Source organism: Fulvia fulva, chromosome 10, assembly GCF_020509005.1.
Source record: "Fulvia fulva chromosome 10, complete sequence".
In the NCBI taxonomy this organism is placed as follows: Eukaryota; Fungi; Ascomycota; class Dothideomycetes; order Mycosphaerellales; family Mycosphaerellaceae; genus Fulvia; species Fulvia fulva.
In genome coordinates, this window is record NC_063021.1 from 1,294,504 (window position 1) to 1,308,068 (window position 13,565).

A 13,565-nucleotide genomic window follows, 5' to 3' on the forward strand; every position below is an offset into this window, starting at 1 on the left:
CCATTTACCTTCTATGCGACCTGCCAGCCTGTACTCCACCGGTTCGCATGCTTATTGCGTCGCTTGTGTGGTGCAGCCGCGGCATCATGGAAAGGTGCTCGCAAATCAGAGTTGCGCTTCTTATCTTGACGAGAAAGATTGGTGAAACTCCACTGTTCTTGCAGCCTCAGGCAGCCACTTTCTGCACGGCTGCTGCCGTTCATGGTAAACTTCGGAATGTGGTTGTACTTGGGGAAGAGCTCTGTGCTATACTTTTGACTAGGTTTCACTATATGTCGTTGTTAACTGCTATGCTACTGTACATCCGGAACGCTGGAAACATGATGGGTATCTCCTCAAACCAAAACGCGCAGTAGAAAGACGCCGCTAAAGAACAGCACAATACTCAAGATGATCGCGCCAGGCCACCAGGGTCATGAAGAACCATATCATCAGGCTGTTGGTGCTGCACAGCTAAGTCCCTCCCGGTGCCATTGTCATCGTGATTGCGATTGTGGGCCAATGCTTCTTGTAACGTCATGGCGCCTCGACTCACGCGACTCTTTTCAAATAGATCGTCGTCAATGTCTTCCAGCTCAATGCCCTCGTGGTCAAGATATTGTCTTGTGTGAGAACGAGCAGCTGTTCGATGGAACGACATCCTAATCCTTTGCGAATTCGATTCGGTATGCCCGTACTCGTTGGCAGACAGCGAGCTGTGCGTCTGCGGTGTTGTGGACTCCAGCAGACCGCCGGCGTCTTGTAGAGAGACCTGCGTCTCGTGGCGCTCGAGCATGGGACCCAGAATACCCGTCGGAGCTGTTCGGGTCCTACCATTATGTCGCGACGAGCCCCTCTCATGATTCTCGCCGCGACGTGAGCTCAATATGCCACCCACATCGTGAAGAAACGTTCGGGATCCGGGTCGGGAAGATCTTGGAGTCGAGTATGTCGCAAAGTCCTGTGCAGCAACAGCGGAGTCCCCGGAATCAACGATGGTTGACCGAGATCTCGATCCAATCGACCTCTCATTCTCCTCAAGCAGATTCCCTATGTCGAAAAAGCTCAGCTCTTGGTTTTGGGTCGACACGGGTAAAGCGTGTGGCGGAACAGGCTTGACAAGACTGTCGTCACTATCGCTGTCCAATTCCCTGTTCGTACGCTGTACGTTGGCCGTGGTCATCAAAAGTTCGTTTGGAGATGGAGCCGGTAGCGCAGGCGGTGCCAGGCGAGGCGAAGCAGCCGGTATCGTCTGCAAGTGCGCGGGCACACGACAACCTAAAGATCTGAAAAGATCTTCGTCGCTATCGACGTCGTGAAGAGTGGGCAGTGTCGGACGTCGTACAGATGCACGGTCGATGCTGTCGGATATGCTGAAAGTTCTGTACTTCCGCTTCTTCGTGCCTTTGTCACGTAAGAATGACCCAAGTATCACGGCATTTGAGACGGCCGCCGCAGCCAGTATCTCACAAGAAGCCCAAACGGTTCGGTATTGCTGGCGCCCTTGGTGGCCGATGACCATGGGCATCCTGGTCGCCGTAATAGCGATCATGACGGCTGACATGCTGAACAGGGATATCATCTGGGCCTTTCGCTTCCATGTTTGACCAGAATTCAGTACCACAGGGACCGGGAAGGCAATCAGTAAGATGTCAGTGACGATATCACAGGTACCCATGGTAAGCAGGTTGCCGAATCCTTGTCTGCAGTGGGGACCGGGATCTGGAATAACTTGCCAATAATGTTCGAAAGGCTGACATTCACTTAGAGTTGCGGCGACAACAGCAAAGAAAGTGACCCCAAGAAAGATCCTGATGCCTTGTAATGTGAGCTCCCAGCTTCGCCTCCACACCCGAATCGTGATTCGTTTCAAGAACTCTGACATGGTGAACTTGCAGGTCCATAGGAACATCGCATAGAAGATTCTGCCAGCTAGAACCAGTCGTGCTCCCATCTCGTGGTTGCGGAGTCGAGTACCGGTCAACTCGATGTTGGAAACATCGATGTTGTTGGTTCCATATATCAGGACGAAGTGAATGAACACCATGCGTAGGAAGAGAGGGACCAGAGATGCCATCATGATCCAGTCTTCGCGAAACAGCTTATTGCTTCGCACCTTGCGGCTCAGCAGGCGAGTGATGATGACTGCTGCCGCGAATGATGTGCACCACCAACTGAACAATACAGTCGGCCAGTTCGCCATGCGACTCCGAGTTTCCGGTGGCGCTGTGCCCCATATTTCACGCGACATGATTGTGTCCATAGTATCGAGTGTCGCAAGAGGCACTGCACCTCGCGGGTGAGCGCCGGGCGGTGTGGTGGTCAGTCAGCACTGAAGGCTTGCTGTTATCTTGCAGAGCGAAGTCGAGTCTTAGGCGCCTCCCGAGATGACGAGACCACGTGCCAGCAACTCATCGTTGTAGCACGGAGATGAGCGGAGTTGCGAAAGAGGTAGCCAGATCCACGGGTCGTTGTTCCTCTGATACTTGTAGACTCGAAGAAGAGGGAAGAAGATCGCGCAAGGCCGAAGGTGTCGTGATACCAGAATCCCACAAAGAGCATGTACCACGATAAGGCGGCTCGCTTGCTGTCGAATTGCTGCTCGAACTTGGCCTCTCACGACTGCGCTAGACTGGGCTAACGCTGTCGTATCAACCCCAGTCTTTCGGCCGCAAGACGAGCGCGATGTCGAGGCACTTCAGCCGTCGCAACGGCAGAGCAGAAGTCAGCAGAGAGTGGTTTCTATTAGGAGGCTCTCGACCATGTTGTGGACTGAAGAACTGCAGCAACGACGAAAAGGAAGGTCGAAATGGAGCGCTGAGCCGAGGAGGATGCAGGGATCGAATCCAACGCATTAACGGACGCCGTCCATTACCGCAGCGTGGCTTGCCGCGCCTCCAACCTCAAAGAAGAGGAGCGGCCTTGGCCCGTGTTGGTGTCTTTTCTCCGCATCTTGGAGCGCTCTTTGACAACGACTCAACGAGCATGCTGCCAGTCTGTGCTCCCCACCCGGTGACCCGCCGTCGTGGCCAGCAGAGAACAGGATTTGATCGACGCTTGAAAGAGTGAGGTCGAGCACAAGATCCAAGCGTGAGTTTGCGCTACATTCCCGACACGTGGTTGGGAGGAACCCAAGAAGGTTATTCTCGTGGCAGTCTTCGCAATGAGCCAAGTCGAATCTATGCCACACGATATATCATACACGTACATATTCATCTGACCTTGCTGCTGTCGTTGTTTCTGGCCCGAACCTAGCAGCCTCGATGCCTCAGGCTCACACTCCACTACCACCAATCGGCGGCCAGCTATGTCCACTCTTCTCACGGCGATCGAGACGACCCCACAAACATGCTCACGCCAAGCATCGCAAAGGATGAGGGTTTGCAGTTTACCAGGCAGGATCGAGAACGTCCCGCACTTGCGACATACGTTACCATCGCATCCGGTGCGTCAAGCTCATCAAGATGGTGGCGCATCGTGGCCATGACGCAGAAATGTCCATGGACTCAGATACGGATATGAGCGGCATGGACATGGGTGGCTCTTCGTCAAGCATGCCATTGAACACAACCGGAATCGACTTCTCGAACCGAACTGAGGCGCTGGAGTTTCTAGACGACCTCCTGGACGACACCGAGCTGAAGAAGGTTGGGAACGATTATGCAAAATACTTCTGGTACGGTGCGATAGTCCTGATCGCCCTCGCAACAATCTTCAACTTTCTACGCTGGGTGACCTTACAGCATCGTCTCAGAGAAGCTGCACGTAGAAGAGAACATCCCGCGAAGCCGAAGAGCACTCTGGCTCGATGCCTAGCGACTATTACGGCGACAGGTCGAGAAGCTATATATCTGCAATTCTCGCCCACGACGCCGCTATTTAAGGTGCCACCTCTCGGTTCAGTCACTCTTTTACTCGTATACTTAGCGTTCGTATTGGCGCTTGAGTTCGGCAATAACACCGTAGCTGGTGCTCAGTACTGGCAAGCGCTGGGGGTACGAGCAGGATGGCTAGCTGTGGCTCAGATGCCTTTACTGGTGCTACTTACCGGCAAGAACAACATTCTTGGAGTCCTGACAGGCGTATCCTACGAGAGACTAAACATCATTCACCGGTGGTCGGCTCGCATGATGCTTTTACTAGCCGTTTTCCACTTTGCTTTCCAGAGCAATGGGTGGCAAAAATATGGAGTCATGAGGCTGGAGTGGCAGACAGACGACTGTCCTACCACAGGCATCGCCGCGTTCGCCATACTGCTCTGGACCAATCTTTCGACCCTCGCACCCGTGAGATGTTTCAATTACGAGTTCTTCGTCATACAGCACGTCCTCTCCTTCATCGGCTTCGTCGTAGCTATCTTGCTGCACTTATCGAGCACTGCACCCATCAGCAGGGTGTACATCTTCATTCCTATCGGCATCTACCTCCTTGACAGAACACTCAGAACCATCATGCTGGCATACAATAACTTTCGCGGCAACAGAGCCAGCCTCACGCAGCTACAAGGCGGCGTCACCAAAGTCAGGATTTCCAATACGACCATCAAGTCGTGGCGGGCTGGCTCCCACGTTCTGCTTTCAATACCGAAGTTCGGATTGCTACAGAGCCATCCTGCGACTATCGTATCAATTCCACGATCTCACAACGGAGACCTAGTGTTCATCCTCAAGAGCCACAAAGGTTTCACCAAGCGCATCATGGAAGGCGCTAGCAGTTCCACCGAAGCTCTCGTCTCCTCAGACAAAACTGACGGCGATGCAGCGGAAGAACATGCTCAGATCATTGCACACACTGCCTTCATCGAAGGGCCATACGGCGCTTCCCACTCTGACTTTGCAGCCTTCGACTCTGTCTGCCTGGTGGCAGGCTCAACAGGTGTGACTTTCACCATCGCCGTCCTCCAAGACATAGCGGATCGAGCGACACGATCTGGTAAGCGTCTACCTGTACGCCGCATCCACTTCGTCTGGTGTATCAAAGATACCGACTGGGCTTCATGGATTAGCTCAGAGATCATATCGGCATACAACAAGCTCCACAGCGTCGGTATAGAAGTGGAGGTCAGCATATATGTCACCTGTGCCGACAATTTCACAAATCCCAGCACCAATGACAACAAAGAGTGCGGCTGCGAGTGTGACAAAAGTAAGGGCCCTTGCTGTTGCGTGCAGGTAGACGAAGATGAGAAGGGGGAGGATGTCGAGGATGTCGATATCATTGCGCCAGTGTCGAAAGGCAAGCAGGCTGTGAGAGTGCGAGATCTCTCAGGTTCATCAGTGGAAGCAGGAAATAGCATGCCTGGGCGGAGGATGCCAGTACTACCATGCGGAGTATTCTACTCGGGTCGACCTCAGATCAAGCAGGTGCTCGCTGCGCTGCTCGATGGTGCTGATGGCGAGTCTGGAGTCGCTGCATGTGGGCCCTTGGGGTTGACATCAGAAGTGAGAAATACGATTGTCCATTTGAGCGACGAGAGGGCGATACATAAAGGTACAGGCGCGCAGGGATGCTATCTGCATGTCGAGGGTGCTTCGTAGTGATCAGCATGAAACATCATACATGAGCTCGTCGTGGCTCGAGCTGAACCTCATCTTTTTTGCCCCCATAACGCCCAATCCTGCACCTTGACCTCAACATGCTTGCAAAATGAAACCCACGCGGTACTATGATTAATGTCGGGTCGCGCCTGCCACAAGGCCGTTGGCAAGTGCCTCCATCATGTTAGATCCCTTGAGAGCTTTGGAGTACCAGAACTCCGCCTCGACTGCTGCGTTCTTAGCCTTCTCTGCGGATATGGCTGCCTGAGCAGTGGCCTGTACGGACTCGAGAAGGGACTAGCAAGTGAAATTAGTCAAGTGCCACTACGTTGTAGACAACAAGTACTCACCATGGCGAAAGTCAGCATACGATGCTTGCGTTCCGGGTTGATCTCGAGGTCTGCCTTCTTCATAACTTTGTCCACCAATGACTTGACCGAGCTGGACTGATCACTGCTGTCCGAAGCACGGGCATCTTCTTCGCCCAGAATAGCACCGCTGGCAAGAGATGCTACGGTAGCTCTCGAGTCTCGCTTGGACTGAGGCCAAGACGGGGACTTTGACAGATTCTTCGAAGTCCGTACACGGCGGCTGTCGTTGCGACTGATACGTATCACCGGGCTTGGCGCTGCCCGCCTGAGCTCATCAAGAGGTACTGATGGGGTTGGCAAAGGTGGTACTGGAGCATGCTGGACCTTCTTATCGCGCTTGAGAATGCCGTGTAACTTGTCGAAGACAAGTCGGCTCTTTGAGCGCGATCTGACAGGTTTTGCCTGATCGGGAGAGGTCGCTTTCACTGCTGTAGGTCCATTTGGACTGTCGCGGCCTCGCTGGTGATCATGGGGTGGCACAGACGGTACAGTAGAAGCACGTGGGCTCCTACTAGTCTTCTTAGACTCGGCTGAGGCGGTCGGTCGTGCGAAGTTCCCGGTGCGTTCTGCAATCTGTGCCCTCGCGTTCTTAACACTGCCTTTGGGATGCTTGCCAAGGCCGAGGGTAGGAGAAGAGTTGCGGCTGGAGTGTCCTACGCTCTGGCCCGTCCTGCGCTTCCCGGACATCTGAAGTCCTACTTCGTTACTCGAAATGTAGCCGATCGACCGATTTGGATCTTTAGCTGGAATTTCAGGCACGATGGCGGTAGGCGTGGGCAGATCGTTCGAGCCAGCAGATGTTCCCAAGGCGGAAGGTGTGCTAGCGGACCATTTGCTGGCTGTCGGCATGTGGTGAGCTTGGGATGTGTTTGCAGGTTGACTTGGTGCTTTGGGATCTGGCTGTATACTGCTGCGCTCAGGCATGTCACTGAAAGTGACACGAGACGTACGTGGCTCTTGCTGTCCGCGTTGCAGATACAATTCAGCGTTGGCAGCTTCTGCACAGATCGAGGAGATTTTTGGAGCATCTCTGCCTTGCTTCAGGTGCATGCCCTTGAACATGGAGTTGAAGCCCTGCTCATCGACGACCGTCTTCGGAGGCGAGCCTTCGCCATTGAGCTTCGATAGTGTACGTCGCAGTTGAGTATCAGTCTCGGCATAGGAGTCTTGTGAGTCGGCCGAATGGTGTACAGCAGTGCAGGCACTTCCTTCCAGTCTGGCAACGCCCTGCTGCTGGATGATCGACGGTGGGGCCGGGAAAGCGTTGAGCTGAGGAATGTCGGAAGGGATCTCGTTGACGAGCGTCGAGCTGGAAGCATCTGATGCCAGCGGAAGCGCAGCTTGTGAGTGAATCGTCTGCAGAGGGCCAGTGAAGGGACTGCATGACGGTGGCGCTCTCGCGAACCTGGACTCTGCCTCACCCCAAATCTTCGGTATGCCATCTTCATCAAGGGACCTCAGACTACGACTCAGACTCGACATACGGGAGACTGGTGTCGTAGAGTCATCTTCAGGCGAAGCGCTGCGTGCTGGCTCCGTGTTTGGAGTAGTAGGATGGGCCTGGGTCCCTTGCATGGCATCGGCAGTCTGTTGTACTCTAGAAATTGCAGAGACGTTGCTGGCAGTGCTGGCGTTGGTATTTGAACGCTGCAGTTCTCGACGCTTGATACCTTGGCCGAGCACTTTGAATGTGTGTGGCGAAACTTTGCTGCGAGCCTCAAGTGACGGGCTTTTAGCGACACCCGAAAGCTTGTGGTCGACAGCTGTGCCCTGACGCATGGGAAGACGAGATGAAGTCTCGCGCTGACGGGATGGTGTGTTATCCGGGGAGCTGGCTCGTGCAGACACCAACGCCTTAGGGCCGCTGGGCTGTCTGAGTTGAGAGAAGCTTGAAGGAGATCGGGTCGCTGGGTTTGACTCAGGCGTTGGCGGCATGGAGCCTTTCGTAAAGTCCGTGAAGCCCGTAGTCTTCTCCAGGGAGCCTTTGGTAGCTGGCTTCAAAGTGCCGTGGCTGATGCGTGCACGCAGGGACTCTTTCCTGTTAGGGAGCATGGAGGTGCTTGGGTCGCGGCTGCCATATGAGTGCTCATGTGCACTCGAAGGAGGGCTCGCGCGCTGTACGCGAGCAGCAGCTGATGCATTGTGAGGGAATCCTTCGACCTGCACATCGGCGGACTTCGACTCGGAGGCACTCACAAACGAGGACGTGGAGGACGCAGTGGACATCTTGCTGTCTCTGAGACCGCTGCCGGCAAAGACTTTGGTCATCTCGCTAGCTGCAGCCACCATGCCAGCAGTAGCAGACACCCTGCGAGGTATAGAGCTTGGCGTTGACTTGCGGGGCTTGGCTACCGTGCTGATGTGCTGCTGCGGTGTGCTGACGGATCGAGGAGTGAGTGCAGGATATGCGTATCGAGTGCCTCCTAGAGAGATCTCGAGCGGCTTCTCGCTGGCATCTAGCAGACATCGGCTGTCTTTCGACGGGCTGGCTGTATTGATGAAAGAGGCCACAGGGCGTGATGGCAGTGGCTTGTTGGTGAGAAAGGTGCGTGGTGTCGCGGTCTCTTGCGCAATGACGCGTGGTATCGAAGATGGACTGGGTCCTCTGCTGCGTGGCAGCTTGGACGACTGCATTGGGGTGTTCTTTGAGGAGGATGCTTGTGTTGGTGCGAGTAGCTTCTGTGATGGCGGCGACACCTTTCGCGGTGGTGGCGATGTGTTCTCGTCGCTCGACACCTCCATGTAGGGTGAGGCGCGGCGGACAGCGATGCGACTTGCGAAGAAGTGTGGCGAGCGGGCGTTCGCGTCGCGGCTGGCGAGTGCCATTGTTGTCGCCAACAATAAGGTGAAGTAGGCGTCTTGAAAGCTGAGCGGCTCTCCAGCGGGCGACGGAACAGCGTGGCGTGGCGGGGTCGATCGATGCTAGAAACGCGACTCGACGAGGCGAGAGACAGAGTTTAGCATGTGTTAGGTCCCGTCTGTGGTGGCAGCACTTCAGACTCGAGATGGCAGAACAACACGGAACGAACAGGAAAGTCAGTCAAGTCTGTTGGCGAAGTCTCGAAAGGAGACCTCACTGCTTCATTACGGCTATCATCGTTGGGATTCGGATCGCGTTTGCTGTCACATCGTGCTGTCTGCTGGGGGAGTGTCGCCAACGGTCGGACAGGGATCAGTGTTTGGCTGCAGGATGCTCCCCCATGAACACCGCCATGTCTTTATCGACGTGCGAAGCAGCAAGTTATCACTCACTATCTGGAATTGTAGGTATGCCTATCATGGATCTGCTTACAAACTCTTTCTGTACCTGGTGCCGTCGGTGTAGGTATTGTCCTCGTCCTTCCCACCATGGGAGGCATGTAGCGGGTATCTGCAGTCGACATGACTCTGGTACCGGTATCATCGGGCTGCGCCTTCCCGTCTTGTACGACAATACCACCGTCAAATGCCCTGGTATCGGCGCTTTCCTGCATCCATCTATGCTACTGCGCGTTGCAGCATGCCATCGCTCCGCGGGTGTCTACAATATCTTGCTATTCTTTCGCTTACGTCGGCGCCCAACATCGTCGACAGTACATTACGTTCGCCAGCGCTGCCGCGAGTCGTGTCTATACCCATGGAGTTGCGCAACGGGGCCAAGGAGGTGAAAGACGCGAAGTGAAGACGTGAAGGATGCAAAGTGAAGTCGCACCTGCCGCACGTTAATCGCGCAGCAACAACCGGCCGGCAGCTCTCAGGGTCCTCAAGGATCGGAAGCTACGAACCGGCGCTATCAATTTCATTTCCGATCGACTTCTACAACGTATTTTCTTGACTTTCTTCGTGATCATCTTCAAGTCAACTTACAACGATTGCGAAGATGACTCCGGAATACAAAGCGCAGAAGGAGGCTTCGGTGTCGTTCTTGGGTGGTGGAGGCATATGGGAAATCAACCATGTCGCCTTGGTGGCTCCTGCACGTCGACGATTCCCTTAGGAAGATTACAAAGCTAATTCGTTATGCAGGCGGCCGCCTTTCTCTGGGCTATGCTACAGTCGAGGCAGCTCTTCTTCAAACCATACACGTTTGCAGCCGCATTCACCGACTTCCTGATCCAGTGTTGCGCTATCCTGTTCGCTACCACGGTCTACTCTGGAGCACCACAAATCCTTAATGGTCTACTTATCCTGCCGGCGCTGGCAGCCTACTTGCAGCCCAGCACGGAAGCTGAGAAGGCTGCACAGAAGACGAAGCAGACTTCCAAAAAGCCTGGTGTGGAACCTGTGGAGGGCAAGAAGGACGAAATCAAGGATGACCTGGATGCCCTACCTGTCAAGCCATTTGTTACCACCTACCGCGGAGCGATGATGATCATCACTTGTGCTTGCATTTTAGCCGTAGACTTCCCTGCAGTCTTCCCACGCCGCTTTGCCAAGACGGAATCTTTTGGAACTTCCCTGATGGACATGGGTGTGGGCTCTTTCGTCTTCGCCGCAGGAGTCATTTCAGCTCGTCCTCAACTCAAGGAGAATCACGTTGGTAGCCGATCGCTCATTGCTCGCTTGAGGACCGCGATGCGCCACTCCCTTCCGCTTTTCGCACTTGGCATTGGTCGGCTTCTGAGCGTTAAAAGTCTCGACTATGCCGAGCATGTCAGCGAGTATGGCGTGCATTGGAACTTCTTCTTCACACTCGCCCTTCTCGGACCCGCCGTCGCCATACTGGAGCCACTACTGCGACTTATCAACTCTTGCGGGTTCTTTGCGTTTGCTCTCGCCATTGGGTACGAATTGATTTTGTTCTGTGTGCCAGACATGAAGCGCTACATTATCCTTTCCGAGCGCATTCCTGGTGATCTGTTGTCGCAGAACAGAGAAGGCATCTTTTCTTTCATCGGGTACCTTGCAATCTTCATCGCTGGCATGGGCATTGGCTTAAACATTCTGCCTCGAGACCCAGAACCGGAGGACCCGAGACTTGCTTTCCTGAAGAAAGACCCTTTGGACGAAGATGCTGAATGGCTTGCATCCGTGATCGGTGGTTCCGCGGAAGACGCACAAAAGAAAGAGGCAGCACCTATGCCAATGCCTCAATTGAAGCCAGAGCTACCCAAGACAACACTTCCTCGTCTGGCCATGTGGACCGGACTCTGGTTTATTTTCGCAGGATGGGCGATGTGGAAATATGGTCCACGACTGTTTGTCTCGCGACGCATGGCCAATCTCGCTTACATCTGCTGGGTCTGTTCCTTCAACACGGCGCAGCTTCTGCTCTTCTGCCTCATCGAGCGCGTGTTCTTTCCGTACCTCTACGATGCGAAGACGAAGACGGAGGAACGACACCGAGTACGGGATGCCACAAGCAGAGTCATGCATGCTTTCAACCGCAATGGTCTGGCCTTGTTTCTGCTGGCGAATCTGCTCACCGGCGCTGTGAACATGACAATGCCCACATTACATATGAGCGACATCTCTTCCATGGTGGTACTCGTGGCATACATGGCGACCTTGTGCAGTGTTGCGCTAGCACTTGACCATTACGATATATCGATAAAGCTATAGGCCATATACTCGAAGTAGCTGTCTGCACTACACAACACATCATCGCCAGCGCAATCTGTATTCGAGAGAGTTCGCTTGCCACCATGGTAGCACACTTTGGTCATGGTCATGCGCCGTACGGTAAGCGAGCTGAAGATTCTTCGCCACCGTGAGCGCTGTAGACAGCCTTGGCTTCGTGTCCATGTTGCTATACGCTCGCTAAGCAAAGCCTAGGTCAAGTACAGCGGCCTCTATGCAGGTCGCTTATGGCTTTTGAGCTTCCCTGCGTGTACTTCCACATCGTCCTTTGGTATCGAGAATACAAAGACGATACCGATGCGCGACAATATGCTGCTGGTCAACACACGACTTCGCGCTGATGGCACCGGCACAATGTTGTCTGGCTGTGTTGTTACTCTTTGGCCACTCAGCAATCGCACTGTCTGCCGACCCGGCGCATGGAAGAGAGCACTTCCTTCATTGGTACCCTCAGTACAGGAAGCAGCTGAGCAAGGCTATCAACGAGACTTGTAAAGCACAATACGATGACTACGTGGTAGACCCCGGTCAGTCTTCACCCTGAAAAGTTGTCTTGTCACGATACCTGACAAAGTACAGTCGGAATGCTCAGAACAGCAGACGGCAACGAGACCCATGCAGGATGTGAATCTTGCTACATGCAGCCGGTCCTGAGCTGTCTTCTTGACGACATGTCGGAGTTCCTGAAGTCCCAAATGGCCTCTACCGGTATCTTGCTTGGACTTCTCCCAACTGTAGTCAGTCAAGTTGGTTCTTCCACGATCGAAACCGGACTCCTGGCATTACAGCGACCATTCTTGGCCTTCCTTCTGAGTGCAGCAACTCCTGCTGTCGGTACAGACTCCGTCCGAGCTTTCGACTCGGAAGAGATCCTCAGAGTCCTGTCTCGACCTGGCCACCAATTGCAGTGGCCATCGTTCATGCACATTGCCGAAGACGATCGCCGTCGCAAGATAATCGCGGTCGTCGTGTCTATATCTCAATACATCTTCGCTACCGGCGCGGTGGTCAACATAGGGCTGTGCACTGCTGAGCTTGGTCGGGCAGCTATCTTTGCGATGTCGCCTGCAGCTATTTATTTACCTGGGCTGTACATTCTGCTCGCTTTGGCCATATACATCATGGGCAGCTTGGTTGTTCGAAATCGTGTCCGGACGTGGGAGATACGGCCTACGGTCACGACTGGATCAGACGTTAAGCCAGCTAGGAGAAAGAGCAGATTCGGTATGCCGGTATTTTGGCAGTGGTTACTGGAAGCAGAGGAGTCCGAGGGAGAAATGCTCACCGGCACAGAAGACATGCTCTATAAGCCTACCTTCCGGGGATGGTTCAAGCACGCATTCTTGCCTCTGGAGTTCTTCTTTTTCAAGGAACATGAACATGACAAGAGACTGTACCTCGAGATTCGTCGTGAGTCTCGAACGCTTTGGATGGCCACGTGGGTTGTAAGGAGCGGCACGATCTGCGTATACATATTCGGGACACTCATGTTCTCGAGCATCCTCTTCGTTGGACCTCTGGACGGATTGAAGATCATCGCGAGATACCTGGCAAGTGCTGTGGTCTGTCGGATGATTATGGTGTATGAGCTCGTTGGCATGAAGTACACCAGGGAAATTTTGGCAGAGGAGGTGAAGCTGTTGACAAATGAGAGTGCAGTTGTGAAGGAGGATCCAGAGGCTATAGCGTTGGTCAGGATGGATAGTGTTCAGCCGCAGTGAGCTGTAGAGCACAGGTCGCCTCCTGGAGCCCGGTGGCTGTGATAAAGTTGGAGGGGCTATAGTTGTCCGCTTCATACTCGGAGCGGTCGGAAGGGTACACGCGTTGGTCAACGAAGCAGAGTCATCAGCTCTGAGCCCTCGCTGGCCATGTATTCCTTTGCCATGATGACACGGAACTGATTGTCAAGATAGTTATTCGGTCTACAACCCTAATGATGCTTGGTACTATCTCTAAATGTTAGCACTGCGCAGCCGTTAGCTCCCGCTCACCGTCCGCCATTCAGCGTGTCTGAAAGCAGACCGGAGCTTAGGCCGTCGATGGCTTCCCACGTGCTGTCAGGCACTCTAATGATAACCTTACCACAATGCTTGAAGTGCTCTCGCTCTCCGAATCGCTG

General features: G+C 54.0%; 5 protein-coding genes across 5 annotated transcripts; 3 read left to right on the forward strand and 2 right to left on the reverse strand.

Annotated features, from left to right (window-relative positions):
- Positions 1-385: 385 nt before the first annotated feature.
- On the reverse strand, positions 386-2,242 carry CLAFUR5_11971 (uncharacterized protein; the record flags this gene model as incomplete). Its single annotated transcript, XM_047911119.1, has 1 exon — positions 386-2,242. The coding sequence occupies one exon, from the start codon at positions 2,240-2,242 to the stop codon at positions 386-388; it is 1,857 nt and encodes a 618-aa protein (XP_047767224.1).
- A 1,201-nt stretch (positions 2,243-3,443) lies between these two features.
- On the forward strand, positions 3,444-5,516 carry CLAFUR5_11972 (Ferric/cupric reductase transmembrane component 7; the record flags this gene model as incomplete). The annotated part of the gene is made up of 1 exon (XM_047911120.1): positions 3,444-5,516. One exon carries the CDS (start codon positions 3,444-3,446, stop codon positions 5,514-5,516), a length of 2,073 nt encoding a protein of 690 aa, XP_047767225.1.
- A 132-nt stretch (positions 5,517-5,648) lies between these two features.
- On the reverse strand, positions 5,649-8,713 carry CLAFUR5_11973 (uncharacterized protein; the record flags this gene model as incomplete). Its single annotated transcript, XM_047911121.1, has 2 exons — positions 5,649-5,813; positions 5,867-8,713. 2 exons carry the CDS (start codon positions 8,711-8,713, stop codon positions 5,649-5,651), a joined length of 3,012 nt encoding a protein of 1,003 aa, XP_047767226.1.
- A 1,033-nt stretch (positions 8,714-9,746) lies between these two features.
- CLAFUR5_11974 (GPI-anchored wall transfer protein 1) lies at positions 9,747-11,428 on the forward strand (the record flags this gene model as incomplete). The annotated part of the gene is made up of 2 exons (XM_047911122.1): positions 9,747-9,842; positions 9,893-11,428. The coding sequence occupies 2 exons, from the start codon at positions 9,747-9,749 to the stop codon at positions 11,426-11,428; spliced, it is 1,632 nt and encodes a 543-aa protein (XP_047767227.1).
- A 358-nt stretch (positions 11,429-11,786) lies between these two features.
- CLAFUR5_11975 (uncharacterized protein) lies at positions 11,787-13,167 on the forward strand (the record flags this gene model as incomplete). Its single annotated transcript, XM_047911123.1, has 2 exons — positions 11,787-11,973; positions 12,026-13,167. 2 exons carry the CDS (start codon positions 11,787-11,789, stop codon positions 13,165-13,167), a joined length of 1,329 nt encoding a protein of 442 aa, XP_047767228.1.
- Positions 13,168-13,565: the final 398 nt, after the last annotated feature.